This window comes from Rhynchophorus ferrugineus, unplaced genomic scaffold (assembly GCF_030347505.1).
Source record: "Rhynchophorus ferrugineus isolate W39M unplaced genomic scaffold, kcgeb_rfMv2 rfM2, whole genome shotgun sequence".
Taxonomy (NCBI): domain Eukaryota; kingdom Metazoa; phylum Arthropoda; class Insecta; order Coleoptera; family Curculionidae; genus Rhynchophorus; species Rhynchophorus ferrugineus.
In genome coordinates, this window is record NW_027472581.1 from 14842930 (window position 1) to 14861451 (window position 18522).

Sequence of the window (18522 nt, forward strand, 5' to 3'; positions counted from 1 at the left end):
GCTTTTTGATGAAATTCAAGTTTTAAATATAAATACTCAAACAAGGATAGATGTTAGGTGAGTAGTGTCCAAGTAAAAAGAAACACAAACAAAATTCACACGTATCAGAAGTGTTTGTAAAACAGCTGAATGAATTTCTTCGTTCATAAAAACACTCATGGGGTTGCTCGAAAATTAATGCAGGATTAGTTTTTAAGATTATAAAGACACAAACACAATCTACGGTAAAATCGTGTGAAATGATGATGTGAAAAGATTTCGAAAATGGGTGATTGATGATTTCTAATTTTTTGTTGTTTTGGTTATATAGAGGTTAGGGATGGAGTTTACTAGTCTTTCTAATAATCCTACGAGATAATGAGAATCACATGACGTATGTATGTACAAAACACACACCTGCATTAATTGTTAGAGAACCTAATGCTAATTCAATATATATATATATGTAAATTAAAGGCGGGTTAATCCGTAATGAAGCGCAGTAATTAGGAATTGATCAAGCAGAAGTTCTACTTTATGAAACTACTTTATTTTATTTCGTAACGGCTCTACTACAAGTGCAAACGCGACACTCAGTCGCTCTAAACTACACATAGAAATACGTACTACTCTAACACTAGTCACTATATTTAAAAAACTTACACAGTACTCAGTATTCCTACAGTAACTTTTAAGATACATAGGGCAAAATATCTAAACATTTAAGTCTAATCTAAGACTGGTTCCCCGACTGAGCGTTAGGGCACAGTCGTCGCCTAACGTCAATTGAAAAACCAGCCGATGCATAACAAGTTAATTATTTCGAATGGATAATATCTAGAATACTTGGTTTTTGATCGAGACCATCCGTCTTAAAACGAAAAGATACAGACCCTCTCTTTTCATTTATTAACTTTTTCTAAGAAAATACGGAAATATATACAAATGAGCATTTATTTGTCGACTTAACAATCAATACAAAAATAGAGGGTACATTCTTGGGTTTATTCTTTTAATTATTTTGTTTTCACAACGCTTATTGCTTTATCGAAAAGAAACGATAATATATGAACCGTTCAATTAAACGACCAGGGTGACAGTTTCAAAAACCAAAATGGATTTTGTCTTACGTTTTGTTAGATTGAAATATATTACACAGTTCTTACTGATTAATATAACACTACTAAGTTTCATAATATGCCTATAAATATTTAATGAAATATTTACTTTGACAAATGTAACTGACACCTTTGTCATATTTCAGTCTCAGTACTAGGCAGTGCTATGCAACCAGAATACGAATGAAAACAAAATAACATCTTTTACCTACTAAAGTCATTATTTAATTTATAATTATTTTTGTAAACAATTAGTTGATAGACACTGACACACTATATCCATATTGTTCCACTATGTTCCTTTCCTTCTACATCTTATCCTTTCTACAGTTGTTTCTAAATCAATGATAATGAATGGTTTTAAACTTAAATTTTTTTTAAGGATTAAAGGAGTTTAATATATTCTGCATAAAAAAATAGAATGAATGTCGAATTAAAAAAGTTTACAAATACTTTGTGAATTCGAAATTATGTTCAAAATTTGAAGATATTTTTATTGTTGATAACATATTCATTTTGGTTTCTGATATATATCCACTGTGGCGTTTAACTGGTCGGATTCTATATAACGAATACATAAAGGAAACAACTTTTCACGTGACGTTCAACTCTGCGATATACATTTGGCACTAAGACAACGCCGTCACAAATATTTTCATTAAAGAACTCGAAATAAAATAGTTTGGAGTTGAACGTGACGCGGCACTATAGTAGGGTAAAAGCAAAACTATCAACAGTATTTGAATAAAAGAAAAAATACTTTGTACTTAACCTACGCATGCTTAAGTAAAATAAAAGTCTTTTTCGATAGCTGCAAACTAATTTTGTTCTGTGTCTCGTCGTATCGAAAACGAACGGATTATTAAAGCTTAATCAGTAAAAACAGTTTAATATAAATGATACATTTCGTTTTACCCTAGTTGGTGGAAAGGGGGATGGGGATGGGTAAGCGTATGACTGCCTAATAACTATCACAAGACTGAGCCAACGGCTTACCTGTAAATCTTAATCCTAACAAGTCAAAGAACATTATGAACAGTTTTACAAATATCTTATGAGCGACGCTAACTAAGAGCAAAATACTTTCGTCCTATTTTTGTGTGTTATTGTTCGTGGGGCTCATCGATAGCGCATCAAATGTTTGTGTGATTAATATGACCTGAAGACCACAACCAAAAACAGTTAGTCTGATTATTTTAACTGCTGGCAGTACGATAAATATACTAAAAGTCACAAACATTTGGTACATAATCTAGCTATATTTCATCTAGCTAAACCCAGGCGTGCTATTATTCCACTAATTCTATCAGCCTGTAAAAAATTAGTAAAATAATAAAGCCAACAAAATGTGGAGATTAAGATAAGAAGTTATTGTGCTCTTAGTATCAAGATGTCGTGCCAGAAGGCGCGACTGAAGACGCATTGGTCCGCAAATCACAAATCGAAACGAAAGTGCCCTGACTTTAGAGCAGATCGCGTTAAACATTCTGTCTTGTTAAAAAATGTGGCAAAGCGCAAACAACTATTTGGAATGTGGGATCTGTGGATTTAGGTGTTAGTTTGTCGTTGGAACGGGCAATTTTGACATCGAAAGTCTCTTGTTGAGTTGTTTTCAGGTTTTAGAACAGGAGTATTTTGAAGACGAGAACGTTCGACGCCCCATGCCACATCCAATTAGGATTTTCTGTTCCGGAATTTTGAATTGACTAGATCTGCATAAACAAATCGATTAAGGCAAGCTGCGGCGAAAGCTGCACATTCTTAGTTAACAGTTAACGGATTAGATAGTGAGAACACCAACACATATCGGTGGTTAATACTTTACATGATGTGGAATGCACTCAATTGCTTAACAACAACATATTAGTTAATTTCGTAATACTAGAGAATACAAGGAAAGAGACGCCTTATCCCTTTTGCTTGCCCTTTTACCTTTTTGCAACTAGCCTAACGAATGAAAATATAACACGAACATTTATAAACTAAATATCATGAGATCTATCAGATATATATGTTTTGTCCTTTAATATCATTAACTGGGATTTGGTTTGTTATATCATTCACGTAAAGAGGGCAGTCGATAAGGTAATTTTAATTCGATAACAAATCAAAACTCCTGAAAAGACATGAAAACAATATTTATACATCGTCTGCCAGAAGAACCCCATATATGAAGAAATATATTTTTCTATATTGTGACTTAATTTCCAATTTTTACTACCATTATGTAGTAGATAGGCATTTCAAATACAGAGCAAAATTTTCTGAAATAAGCTGTATAAAAATTGTTATACAGGATCTGTTTAATTTCTCAAATATCTAAGTAATTTCTTTACCAATGAATATTTGTACTGGTAAATTTGAAGGCTGGTAGGATTGTTGATATAACATATATGAAAAAAAATTAATAGTATAATTGTAGTGGGAATTATTGCTGTTTATACTTGTTGGATAGATCCTGTTTCTAGCGAGTTGAAACCGAAAATGTTTAAGTACCGGACTTAAGGGTTAAGTACTTGAGAACACAACCAGGACATTACCTCTTCAGGTATGATGATTATTGCCAATTTTATTCTGGATTCGTCTCTTGCCTTACGCATAAATTAATACTGATTATTGCGAGTTATTGCTTAATGCCTCTTGGGGCATCATCGCAAAAACGAGATTCCATCGAGGGCGTTACCGGTAGCGGAGGAAAAGGACAAGAATGGCCCTTCACAACTTCCCCTACTACTACACTTAAGAATAACATAGGTAGGCATACCATACTATACGTCGTTTTCTGATGCCATCCCAGAAATTATAAAATAAGAAGATACTCCAATAAATTAGGAACAATAGAGGCAAAACACACCTCCGTTCTATATATACCTTTTTTTTAATAGAGTCCTTAAGCAAAATTATCGTCAAGATGAGATAACATGAGCGAGAAATATTAAGTCTTGTTTGTTTTGCTGCCGTTCGAGGTGGTCGATGGGGAGCACGCGCCCCTTAGACGTACATGCCGACCCCGTACATCGATCCCCAGTCCACCCCTTGGAAGCTAGACATGTCCACATTTGTGAGGTTATAGCCTTGGTAGGCGCTGGGAGCTACCTGAGGCATGGCTGCTGCAGCGGCAGGTGGAGCGGCAGCAGCGGGTGCAGGGGCCGGGTTTGCAGCTGCTGTTGCGGCAGCGGCAGCGGCTGCTCCAACACCACCTCCAACGGTGGGTATGGGATAAGGCGAATATCTGAAAAAAAACACATACTCAAAATTAATATAATATAATACATAACGAAACAAATCTAGTCAGTAATTCATAATATTGGTAACAAGTTGACAAGGTTCTTTCTTCCTGATAATTATATGGTTTGGAATCATTTCAAATATTTTCATATCCGTTTTTTCGTTATATATATAGTTATTTAAATAATATGTAATATGGCAAAGAATCAATGGAATTATAATGTTTAAAAATATCGGTTAGAGTTTCTAAAAGATAACTAGTTTTAGATTATGAGTGCGAAGATCTTACAAGATTCCAGCCAAACATAAAGGTACTAAACAAATATCCATTCATAGAAATAAATTACCAAATGTAAAAATATTTTTCTTAATTGAAAAGTCAAATTCGCTTTTATTATTGATTTGTTATGAGGAACAGGCTCACCTTCGATACATTTACTACTATACTAAACTGAACAATATAATTTTTGGGTTTATTAACAAGTGTTCAACTATTGACCAGGTCCACAGAATAACAAATGTTACTGAAAAAGCCTACGAAAGTAAAAAAGTATGCTCAGCTATATTCTTAGATGTAGCACAAGCCTTCGATAAGGTTTGGAATGAAAGCCTTGTTCATAAACTACAGAAAATGTTACCAAAACAACACACCGAGCTATTAAAATCGTACATTACAACCAGTATGTTTAGAGTCAAACAAGAAGAAGTTTACTCTACAATAAAATAATCTAAAGCAGGTGTACCGCAAGGAAGTGTACTGGGACCAATGGTTTATCTACTCTACACTTGTGATATACCATAAATGGAGAATACTATTATGGCTACATTTGCTGATGATACTGCGATTATAGCTGTCGGTGACAATCGTGAAAAAGCCTCACAAAAATTATAACAGGCAAGTGACAATATAAATAAAAATAAAATTAATGAACGTAAATCTGTGCATGTGCAGTTCACCTACAAACAGACCATACAAGCACCAATAACATTAAATAGTACTTTCATTCCATATAGTATAACGCTAAATATCTCGGACTGAATCTTGATGCAAAACTTCGCCTGAAGGAACATATAAAGAAGAAAAGAACTGGAATTGAAATTTAGGAAAATGTACTGGCTAAATGGAAGAAAATCACAATTATCAGTACATAATAAATTGCTATTATATAAGTAAATACTGAAACCTATATGGATATTCAATTCTGAGGATGTTCTGCAAAGAGTAACATAAATAAAATAAAAAAATTTCAGAACAAAGTCCTGAGAGGTATTGTGGGTGCACCCAAATACTAGTAACATGTACAAACATTATTTCACCAGAGACTGAGATAGGGCCGATGGGTCCTCCTAGTTCTACACCTAGATTTAAGTTAGCATAAAGACAAAGACAAAGACTAGTAACAATGTAATAATTAAATAATAAAAAATAATAATAATAATAAAAAGTCCTCCTTAACAGAGGTCTGAATTTATGTCACATATCAATGACCTACCTGTAACTTCCTAAATGAGGAAAAGCGGTAAATAGTTTTCCATAACCAGCTACAGCTGCATTTTGAGCTTGTGCTGCGGCGGCTGCGGCCGCGGCAGCTTGAACATGAGCAAGCGGTTGAACGGCCGCTAGTGGATTTACTGCAGCAACCGCACCAGCTACCGGTGCAGCCATTCTCATCCCTAAGCCACTTAACATCAGCCTCTTTCCCAGAAGTTGGGCGTTGGCCTGAACAGCCTCTTTAGGTTGTGCTTTCTTGCATTCGACCTACAAAATAGAAACACAATAGTGAATAAGCATTTTCTGCAAGTATAAGTTCAGCACTGCAATATACCGGTGTTAAAAATTACCTTTTTATTCTTAATTGTGTGGAAATGAATTTCGCAAACACGGTCAACTACATCCTCGTTCTCGAAGGTAACGAAACCGAAACCACGATGTCTCTTCGTCTGTTGGTCCATCAGCATGACGGTTTCCTCCACTTTACCAAATTGACTGAAATAGGCTTTAACTTCGTCGGCTGATGTGTCCTGACTCACACCGCCTACAAATATCTTCTTGGTCTTGTTGGGTTGTTTCGGTCGATTTTTGGGGGTGGCGTGTTTTGGATCGATCTTTTTGCCGTCCAGTGTGTGAATGGGTACTTTGAGGACCTTTTCGACGCTGGAGGGTTCCGAGAAAGTGATAAAGCCAAAACCACGGCTCCTCTAAAATTGAAACGTAAGAATGAGTATGATACGAAAGGAAGCTACAAAGATTAGTCTTACCTGTGTAACAGGGTCCTTCATGATGAGGACATCGGTAACATTACCGAACATACCGAAGTATTCTTTCAATTTCTCAATTGACGTTTGCCAGCTTAGACCACCGACAAATAATTTGCCTGATGCCGGATCTGTGCTGGTTCCGTTTTGTCCATTCGGAGTGCTTCTACCACTCGAACCGGAATTGGAGCCATTGACTGCCACCAGTTGGACGTCATGATGGTGCGCGTCCAGAAGACCGTTCCCATCACCCATAGTCGCACTGAAAACAAAAAACGGATAATTAGTTTTTTACGGATTTTCATTTTTTCAGGTGATTCCGGTGGCTACGTTAGCTTTCATCGACTGCTGTTGGATGGCGTTTTGTACTATCAAAGGATTTCAACGAACCGATGTAGTTTTGTAAGTGTTTTTAATATCGCTATACAACTCTTTGTTAAAATATTACAATTACAATCATAAAATATAACACTCGGTGGATAAAGGAGTGCCAGGTGTTTCGTTAATGACATGAAACTAGATCCAAATTAGACCGTTACGTAGGAGGAGCCATACTAATAAATTAATTGCTCAATTAAATACATTTTATTAACACAGCGTTTTACTCAGGTGTGGGAATCTTGCTATATTAAATTTAAATACGATATTACCGTATATAATAAAACTTATTGAACGAGTCAGTGTCTTTTTATTAATAATTTTCGAGATTCAATAACATTGAGTTTTCTTGTTAGTTATGGAAGAAATACCAAATACCTTTTATAGAGCATTCTATGTTAAATTAGTATCTAGTAGCCGAAATATGCACATAACCAAAATGGGAATTTTGAAAATTAAATTGAAAGAAGATAAAATTAGGTTAGTAGATATTCCAAGATTTTTTTAAGGGAACTCATCTCTAGCAAATTAATTTTTTAAACTACTCAAATATTTTATTTAATACAGTGAATATTTGCAATGTACTTATTAGTCTACATGTATAAAAAAAGAATATTGGAGGCTGAGTAAGACTTGGGAAGCCTGACCACAGATTATTAAATATTTCAAACTGCTAGGCCGATTCTCTCCATATAATTTGCTAAAATCTAGAATTTTATAATCACCACTAAAGTTTCCTGCATTTTTGACTTCCAGGGTAGATAGAAATTAGTTCTGTTTTGGATATTCGACAAAGGTAGTGTGTTTGTTTAACTTTATAATGTGGAATATTCGGGTAAATTTTAACGAAATGTCTGGTTTCCGAATATGAATGATGTTAAGCTTTTATTTTATATATTAATAAAATAATTGAAAACTACTATTGGGCTAAGGGAGTGGCAGTACTTAAGGATCCTTATTTAAATAAATATAAAAAAAGTTATGATACGACTACTGTTTGGAATATATTGTTCTCTAAAAATTGATAAATTCCATTTTTCTCATAAATATAACGAAAATCTACAATTTTTAGTGATTGGCCACTAAAGTTTCCTGCATTTTTTTGTTTTGAATGTAGATATAATTTAGTTCTATTTTGGATATTCAACAAAGGTAGTGAGTGTGTTTATTTAACTTTATATTGTGGGATATTTGAGAAAATTTTAAAGAAATGTTTTGTTTCCGAACATGAATCATGTTAAGCTTTTATTCTATATATTAACAAAATAATTGAAAACTGCTGTTGGACTAAGGGAGTGTCAGTATTTAAAGATCCTTATTTAAATAAATATATATAAAAAGTTATAAGACTACTGTTTGGAATATGTTGTTTTCTAAAAATTGATAAATTCCATTAATATCATAAATATAACGGAAATCTGCAATTTTTAGAGATAGGCCATTCTATTTTGGATATTCGACAAAGGTTCACGAATATGAATGATGTTAAACTTTTATTCTATATATTAACAAAATAATTCAAAACTACTGTTGGGCTAAGGGACTGTCAGTACTTAAAGATCCTTATTTATATAAATATATATAAAAAAAGACTACTACTCTTTGGAACATATTGTTCTCTAAAAATTATCGATATATAAAGGCGTCTAGAATTCGACATTACGCCGTTCGTTCTTCGATGACCGGGATAAAAAGTTAGAAATCGGCACCATCACGCTCTAGATTCGATCTCGCTGGTGGCTTACGAAGTCCGAGCAATCGAAAAAGTGCGCCCCATCCTGTAGGTTCATCTGTTTGGTTTCGCAGGAGCAGGCACGGCATCAAGAGCAAGCAGCAGGGCGAGCTGACGGAATTGCTCCTCGAACCGGTCAACAGAAAGGTAAGGATCAATATTTTCCTTCTCGTGGAGATGCGCGCGATCCGCGTGCACATGCATTAGTGATGTGAGGTGAGGCCGATCGGGCCGCGTTGCCAGATCGTCGCTCTCGGCAGAGAACCGGGGAAACTTACAGGGTTTTGGTTTTTTTATTGTTGTAACAATTTTTGATGTTCAAGTTCGCGGCTTGGTGTTGATAATATAGTGAAGTACTGACTATAACGTTTTTTTGTATAAAAAATCGTACATGCTATTCAAATAGAATACGATAGTGCAATAGTACAAAATAGTGTAGAAGCCTGAATTTCTGAACAGATTTTTAGTGTATTGGTTTATTAAAATGTACAGAATTTGTTAATAATTTTGTTTATGTATTGATATAATAACTTATGCATTAATCGAACAAATGTTAGAGTCCTTCTGGTAACGAAATGAATTTTCGAAAAGTGCCGATCTGGCAACAGCGGGCGCACCCGTTGCCATGACGTTCGCTGAGCACCCACGGGGTTGAACGCGCATCGCCCTCGACGCCCCTCAGTCATCGTTCGGATAGCGTCGCGACGCGTCCGCTCTAGCCCGCGCGCCGTCACAGCCTGTCCCTTATTACCAACTACCAACATCATCATCATCATCGTCGTCGTCGCAGTCTTCCACGGTCCTCCGGCTCTGATATTGTCCTGTCACAGCAGTACTGTTTTAGAGTTACTGCTGATGCGGGACATGACCAGAGCTGGGGCCGCACATCGTCGAACCAGTGTAGTAAAAAATTTAACCACCAGTGATCTACCGACGCGGGACCGAGACGACACTCTCAGGGAGGAGCAGCCCCAAGTCTACGGCTTCAGTAGATCCTAGAGACTATTATTTTCGTTTGTTATTTTTAGAGTAGTGTATACTCGTTAGATCTCTCTTAAAGGGACATTCTTTGTTCCTTCGTTGTTTACCCCCACCCCTCCCCCATAGATCTGTTAGATTCAAATGTATATTCTTCACGTAGACCTATACCGTGCACCACCAAAAATACACACACACCCCAATACACACCCTGAAACCTCCTGTTCTATTTTGTGTTTATTTTTAGACAGCTTTCTATGTATTTAACTAGATAAATAAAGTAGATAGTAGAAAAAAGACGGACTGGCACATTTTATTTAGATATCGTTGTGAATTTGTCGTACCCCAACGGAAACCCAGAAACAAAAATACGCCGTCCTTGGAAACGTCCATTGTTGCTTCGGGTTTGTCACTCCCACGGGTCGATAGTGGGCCACGTCGGGGTCGGGAGTGCTGCCCTCTATCGGCCGGCGGATGAAAGTGATAGTTTGAGGCGTTACGCGTACACACTGGGACATGCAGATACTTACACGTAAATGTTTCGAAAACCGTATTAATTTTTGTTGATGCACTGTTATAATAGTAACCGCAATCAGGAGACGTAGAATGTTAGTTAGAACCAGAGAATTTTGTGGGACGGTCATCCTAACCTCAAATAATCGGATTTTCACTTTCACCTACTGTAATTATAGGGTTATTGATCGTATTCCAACAATGATACTAGTGGTGTCGATAATAATAGGTTGGTGTGTTTTTACTAGTATTTTCAATTCATTTTGCACGTCCTCAATTCTTCGTTGTTTTACGCGGTAAACGATATAAACTTTTTATAGCATAATTATACTTAGTATGAATTGCTTTTCATTTTGTTTTCCGTTATATAAACTAACCACAGTTCTCTCAACACGGAATGTATTGATTAACGTTTCGTCAATGATTCATACCATCTGTGAACAATGCGACTTATTTCGGGGGAGGAATGAATCACTCCCCTCCCCCCTTGCTTCGACCCGCCGTTCCTCGTTTTACGGTCCCTTTTTGTAGGTTAGGTGGGTATACGGCTGCCGGAATATTGAAAACGTTTGCCATCTCCCAGCAGGGAAGGGTGTAGGGAATTTCGCCCGGTCGTTTGATCGATATCGAGACTGTCTCCCCGTCTCTGGTTTTAAACCGTTCGAATAACCGGCACGAATACGTCCTTGAATCAATCGGTTATCTGGGTTGCATGAACGTAGCTGTCTTGATGAGTATTCTCATGCTAATCGATCGATGTGTATTTATTTTTCATAAGCTTCTTTTGCGTTATTATTAGATATTATCGGTTATTTTTAGAATCGGGTCTCTTAATTATGAAAGAAAAATTTCCATCTATATTTCGAAGTACGTAATTAGAGGTTGTGTCGGATAAATGGTGAGTTGTCAATAGGAAAACGTAGCTTTAAATGTAGAGTGTGCGTACTTTGTCTATTTTTATTTATCGATAATTTATACTGAAAATATATTTCCTGTTATTATATTTTAGATAAGAAATTAAGTAAAATCAATAATTAATTTTCGAAGGTAATATATTTCCGTCATTTTTGACATTCTTAGGTTTTGTCTTTCGATTGTTTGTTGTTTTCGACTATTTTTTAGTTATCTGAAGTACGAATGATGAAATTTCCAATGATGGTCAAGTTATATATAAAGAATGTGAAATATTAATTATCATTATACTTAAAAGTCCATTTGTCAATTTTGACATTGGTTATACATTAGTTTTTTAAATACTTATCTTTTCTATACTATTTCTACGACTATTTCTTTTAGTTATTTAAAATGTGAGTTGTTTGAAATTTCCAATGAATGAACTTATATATAAAAAGGAACAATGTGGATCGTTATTATATTTATGGTAATTAGAATGTTTTGTCTTTCAATATTCGTGTTAGTTATGTTTTTAAAGCGTGTGGTAAACTAATTGATCTTAAAATATTTTGTTATTGTGAATTAATTGTGATGGATGTATCGATATATAAACTATATCGTGTAACTTGTATATCGGACACTGTACAATATTAGGTTTTTATTTATTGTCAATTTGCCTCAAGTGATTTGCTAAGAATTAATAGTTAAAATGTATGATTAATGAATTCATCGAATATTCAGAGTCCAAAATCTGCATTTTAACCATCAACTCATCCTCCATATTCGCCAGATATTGTCCCATCGAATTTTATGTCCTCAGTACAAATCTTAACATGAGAAAAATTTGATCGATTGCCATGGGTACCATCAAGATACAAGTGTTATTTCCAAGCAGAATCCGTAACATGCCAGAGAGATGGGAAAATGTTACGCCGGTAAAAAAACATCAAAATGAATTCGCGGTCCCTACACATAGTTATCGTTTATCAATGGCTTGGTCAAACGCGCCTAACGAATAGGGATGCCAAAAAATATCGATATATCGATATATAAGGTTTATTAAAAATATGGTTACTTTTTAAAATATATATTAATATTCTTTCTAATTGGTGCAAAAAAATCGATATTTGTACCTTACATTTTAAAAACCTTTTAATTCTTTTTAATATACTTTTAAAACCAATACTTAATTTTAAAGGTATCAATATTTTTTCTGGTTGTTTATTGTTATCGAAATATCGAAATCGATATTTTAGTATTTTTCTGGGCGTCCGATATCCCTACTAACGACTTAACTGGTATATGTCTCGATATAGCCGAGCCAAAACATCGTCTTCCCAAAAATCAATAAACTCGAATAATTGATATTTAGTCAATGTTCTGTCGCCTGAAAGTTTTTGGGTCACTTCGCTTACGTAATATTTTTTTAATAGATATTTCTAATTTCTAACGTTTTCTAATTTGCGTGTTTTTTCCTTTTTCTGAATCAGAATCATTTCCTCCACATCGGTTTGAAGTGTCTCTATTTTTAACAATCTCTTAGGCCCCGTTGGCTTTCCACGGTCTATTATAATATGGCGTGTTATAACTGTATCTGGCATAGTAACCATTATGTGTTTGCGATAAATTTTATTGAAATGAGATTTTATCACGAATATGAATCCCGACAAGACTGGGGCAATTATAATTTATGAGGTGTTCAGTTTAAAATGCTTGCGGTTGCCGCAAGATGGCGTTGGTCGATTTTAGCGTTCTCTAATTAATGATAAAATGTATTTTCATTTCCGAAAAATTGGTTAAATTCTAACCAAATGTTAGCATTATGAATATTAGTTATGAACAGAATAGAATTTTATAAATGAATGGGAGTTAAAAATAGAGGGATATTTAGTTAGGAACTAGTGTATACTATTGTGATCCATCTGTTGTTTCTACAATTATTTTGGACTTTCGGAAATACTTAATATGTGGAAATAGACTGGCAAATATCCTCTAGATGTTTCAAATAAATGAAAATAAAGTATATTGATTAAAACAAATAAAACCTGGAATTTGCATAACTGATTCACGCTTCAACTAAAATGAATTACATTTTTTAAAGAAAGATTCGATGGACACTTCGAGGGTTTATAGTAGTTTCCGAAATTGCTTGAATAGAAGTAATATATTATAGAAGTTAATATACAGGTTCTTCGAAATTTACGCAATGTTTACTTATGCTTTATTAACTCTTGTTAACTAATGTTCTTGGCAATATAGAAATGTGTGATTGAATTGTAATTTATTTTAGTACGAACATCAGTTTAGTGCTCTTGTATCGAGGTTGTTTTTTATAAGATTAGTGATCTGCTGTGCTTTGGACAGCGTGGAATGTTTAAAAATCCGGAATGACGACTCAACGTAAACACAACAGGGCTAGTAGCTTAGCTAGCTATCACTCAAACATTTGTTGATGACTTTTATATCCTATTTGTGTAGCAAAGAAACTTTAACAAAAATACTGATTATGGTTAAGGACACCAACAAAGAGAAAAAAAAGGCAGCCGGCTGAAAAATTCCCGGTAATTTCAATGTCGAAGATGCACCACGCTATGCAAGGCGTATTGTCACAAATGTGAACAAGATCATTGAAATAGTCGAGTGTCAGTTTCATGTCTATTTCTCAGGTCCAGAAAATGGCACAAAATATTTGGAACCATCTGGAAGTCGAAAAACCTATTAACCCTAATTTCCATCCGAGAATACAATACAATATTCCCGTTTACAAACACAGCCATTTTTAAAACATACGGTGATTGATGATGAAAAGTGGATCGGAGAAAATGCGGTTGTAGATAAACCGCAAAAATGGTGGTCAAGCCAGGATAGTTTTGCTGTGCTTTTGATGGGTTTGTCAAGGCATAAACTCTCAACTCAACCCCTAATTCGAACCTGTACTGGGATTAATTGATTTCCTGGAGAAAGCAATCGTCCAGATGCGTTATTATTGCAGCAATTATGTTTTATCAAACTCACGCCAGGTCATATACATCGATAGCTACTAGCCAGAAGTTTCGCGAATTTAGACGTTCTTATAGAGAGAACCCTGTGAAAATCAAGGACAGGAACAAGGACCTCTATGACAGAAAATTATAATGGGTTTACTTTCAAAATTAGGATGATTTGAAATCGGTTAATTATCATTCGAAAAAATAGTGGATCTTTTATTACTTTTGATTATATTATTGAACTTTTTTATTTATTTTCGCGGGGTAAGCCTCTACAGAGGTGGATGAAGATGTTTCTCCAGAAATAAGCCCGTTCAGTACTCGTCCATACGACACCGGATGAGCGATGTAGAGCTCCCCCTCTGGTCGCTGGAGGAGAATAAAAAAAACTGATAAATCACTCGTTCCTATTTTACCATTCCAAAACGTGGAGTTGGCAAAATACGCGTCGTTTTATCACCGGCAAAATAAAATAATTTCCCCGAGGCATCTTTACTGTCGCGGCTTCAGCCGGGCGAGAACGCGCGACGCGAGAGAGGGGGAGGTCGGTGGATGGAGGACGTCGACGGGGGGACGGAGAGCGCGCGCGGGAGAGAGACGACCCGGAATCAATACCGCAACCTACCCTACCCCTCCCGGCCCGCCGCCGAAAAGGAGACGACGAAATAGAAACGGCTAACTTCACGCGAATCGGTTTAACGAGCTGCTCTAAGGACTTTAAAGGCGGCCGGTTCGTGACTGTGGCGATTTCGGTTTGTATCTGACTCGGCGCTGTTTGCAAATTTATCGCGGTTTTATTGCCCCGAAGGTTTTACGATTATATTAAGTTCTTTTCCTCTTCTTCTGTTCGATTATTTTTACAAGGTACTTCATTAAATTTACGAGCTCGTCCGCGGGAATTGTTGCAGTACCAGTTTAATTAAATCTCGTGTGCCGGCCCCTGAAGGTCTCGCGTCGCATCAGCTTCAATGAGGTTTGCTGGCTCCGCTTTCGTTACGTTGACTACGAGACGCTGTCTGCTACATACACGTCAATCTCGAATCGTTTCAAACATTAACTCAGTAACCAAGTTACCTTAATTTATACTAAATTAAGGTAATTTAAGTTACTTAATTAAGTACCACAATTTTCAATAAAGTTAGCAAAGCATCGCCGTAAATAGAACTAAAAAATATATTACGTACCAGCATGTGTACTGTAATTCATATTCTTTGCGACTGACATCAAAATCAGCACTATTAAAATGGTTAATGCCAAAATCGATAACCTAAAGGTGTTTGATGGGCTTCGAGAGCAGTTTTCTTGAAACGAAACAAAACTATAATTAAAAAAAATTATAAATGAATGAAAGAAAAAAAAACAATTTTGAGCGTTTTGCGGTTAGCGTCACTATACACTGAATATACCAGTTATACTAAATGGAAAACTGATATTTTATGGAGCCAGTACACCCTTTAAACAGCTATATCTCAGCCAGCATGTTTATAGAGTTAAGAAACAAAAGTAGAGGTACCGTAAGGCAGTGTTTTGGGCCCTGTTTTTTACCTACTCTATACAGGTGACATACCATAAATAGACAATGTTATTACGGCTATACTGACAACTGAAACAGACTAACCGACGCAAGTAATAATAAAAATAATAAGCGGACCCACACATGAAGAATAATAGTATACAATACAGTAACAACGCTAAATGAGTGGGATGAATCTTGACGAATCTGATAAATAAGATTTCGTTGGAAGAAACAAATACTAAAACCTAATTGGTCCTATAGAATTTAGTTATGGGAATGTTCTGCGTGAAGTAATATAAACATTATACAAGTATTTTAAAATAGAGTCCTGAGTAGTATTGTGGATTGCCCAGATACCATGGGAATAATTACTTACATAGAGGAAAAACACTAAAAGTGCTAGAATCTGTTGATTTATTTTATTAAAGACTAAGTAAGGGCCAATAGGGCCCTTAGTACCTAGCTTTAAATCACTGTAGAGCAACAATTAGTAATAATGTATTAATTTAAAAAATATATGTAGAGACCGATCAAATTTAATAGTTAGTTTAGGTTATTCCAATTTAATTTGTTTACACTATGTAAGTATCTAATAAAATAAATTAAATATAATAAGAAACTTTTTAAGACATATACACGTTTCAGTACCACGTCAAAAAGCATTAAAAAGTTCAACGTTAAATTTAACGTACACGTTAAGTTGAATTAAAAACTATGATTGGATTACACCAAACCGACAATATTATTATAGTAAACTTCTGGGTCTGGTCTTCTGGTTGAATAAAAAAGTTTGTAAAAACTGGATTTTCGAGACAGGAAAAACTTGACCACATTGTTAAAAAAGCATTGAATCAGTCTATTAAAGTAGAAACTGATTTATGGAAAAGATGAAAATTATACTGAAAAATAAAGTTATTCCTTCGCGAATATACTTTTTCATTTCCGTTTACGGAAATATCAGTTTTATTTCCCGAGCTTATTGAAAAACCTTATATGCTGTGCTCTGGAAGTTTGTGGCCTTCCAACTCGTTACTTTGACTACTGGAGTGATCTTAAAATCTAACGTACAAGTAGTAGAACATAGCTTAAAATCAGTAATTTTAATGATTATTTCCAATTAAATACTTTCTATTATATATTTAAGAAAATTGATATAATGAGATATTCCTTGATAAGTAATAATCACTAGAATTAAAAAAATAAATCAAGCGCTCTTAACTGTTTTAATAATAATGCATCTATCATAAAAATATTAGAAATAAAACGCCAGGAAAATAAATATATAACAGGTTAACTGAAAAGTTTCCGGCCTGACACAATTAAATCCATATATTTTTCAGTTATCCCTAACACTCAAAAGATGCGTATATAAATTTGACAGCTGTCGGATCACTAGTTTGTGAATTATAGCATTTTGAGTGAAGCAATTATTTTATTGTGAAAAAAATGGATAAAAAGGAATTTCGGGTGTTGATAAAATATTGCCTTTTGAAGGGAAAAATACAGTTGAAGCAAAAACTTGGCTTGATGCAGAGTTTCCGGACACTGCCCCAGGAAAATCAACGATTGGTATGTTAAGTTTAGACGTGGTGAAATGAGCACCAAAGACGGTGAACGTAGTGGACGCCCAAAAGAGGTTGTTACCGGCGAAAACATTAAAAAAATCCACAAAATGATTTTGTATGGCCGTAAATTGAAATTGAATTAAATAGCAGACACTCTAAAAATATCAACTGAACATCATATCATCCACGAACATTTGGGTATGAGAAAGCTCTGTGTAAAGTGGGTACCGTGCGAGCTCACTTTTGACCATAAATGACGAGTTGATGATTCGGTGCAGTATCTGAAGATGATCAAGCCTAATAAACCTGAGTTTTTGCGTCGATTTGTGACAATGGATGAAACATGGCTCCATCATTTCACTCCGAAGTCCAATCGACAGTCACCCGAGTGGACTGCACACGATGAACGCGCTTCAAAGCGTGAGAAAACGCAACAGTCGGCTGGCAATATTATAGCGTCTGTATATGGAATAATTTTCATTGACTACCTTGAAAAGGGAAGGGCCATCAACAGCGACTTACATAGCGTTATTGAACCGTTTGAAGAACGAAATCTCCGAAAAATGGCCGAATTTGAAGAAAAATAAAGTGCTGCTTCACCAAGACAATGGACCGTGTCACAAGTTAGTGAAAACGATGGCAAAAATCCACGAATAGGGCTTCGAGTTGCTTCCTCGTCCACCGTATTCTCCATATCTGGCCCCAGCGACTATTTTCTGATCGCAGATCTCAAAAGAATGCTCGCTGGGAACAAATTTTCGTCGAATGAAGAGGTGATCGCCGAAACTGAGGCTATTTTGAAGCAAAGGACAAATCATACTACAAAAATGATATCGAAAAGTTGGAGGGTCGCTAAAATCAGTGTATCACCCTTGAAGGGAATTATGTTGAATAAAAAAAAATAATTTTGTGAAAAAATGTCTTTTACTACGGTAGACCGGCGACTCTTCAATCGACCTCTTACGTTACTGTAAAATATTATCAAAAAATGTTTTTTTATTGATAGAAAGTTGACTGGAAATCAATACTGAAACACAATTCGTTAATATTAAAATAATATCTAAATGTCTGCCCTAGCATATATCAAGTTTCATTCAGTCAGCTTCGTAAAAATATTGTTTACATGCATTTTAGTGATTTATTTGGTAGTTGGTATTCAGAAAGCGCGGAAAACAAATGTCTGTTTCTTTCGGACGATGAAAAAGTTTCATGTTGAATTTCAATGCCTGCTTCAGGGTAATTACATTACATTCCAAAATATTCGATATATCATTGTCGAAAATTGATTCGTATATTCAAATGAGAGTTTAGTTATTTAAATATAAATAAAATATTATTGAAAGACTCTAAGACTCTGAAGAATCGAAAAAACGTTCAC

General features: G+C 35.2%; 2 protein-coding genes across 9 annotated transcripts in view; one reads left to right on the forward strand and one right to left on the reverse strand.

The window, feature by feature from the left end:
• LOC143191017 (uncharacterized) overlaps positions 1 to 18522 on the forward strand; it is a 34705-nt gene that overhangs the window by 8509 nt on the left and 7674 nt on the right. For both annotated transcript variants that reach the window (XM_076395656.1, XM_076395657.1), the window contains 2 exons: positions 6895 to 6983; positions 8766 to 8838. In XM_076395656.1, coding sequence (XP_076251771.1) covers positions 6895 to 6983; positions 8766 to 8838 — 162 coding nt within the window. The remainder of the gene's footprint in view (positions 1 to 6894; positions 6984 to 8765; positions 8839 to 18522) is intronic.
• The window catches only part of msi (RNA-binding protein musashi), a 278252-nt gene continuing 260237 nt past the window's right edge, over positions 508 to 18522 (reverse strand). For all 7 annotated transcript variants that reach the window (XM_076395651.1, XM_076395652.1, XM_076395654.1 and 4 more), the window contains 4 exons: positions 6585 to 6843; positions 6168 to 6524; positions 5819 to 6084; positions 508 to 4329 (listed from right to left, as the gene is read on the reverse strand). In XM_076395651.1, the coding sequence (XP_076251766.1) occupies positions 4089 to 4329; positions 5819 to 6084; positions 6168 to 6524; positions 6585 to 6843 (1123 nt within the window). In that variant the 3' untranslated portion in view covers positions 508 to 4088. The remainder of the gene's footprint in view (positions 4330 to 5818; positions 6085 to 6167; positions 6525 to 6584; positions 6844 to 18522) is intronic.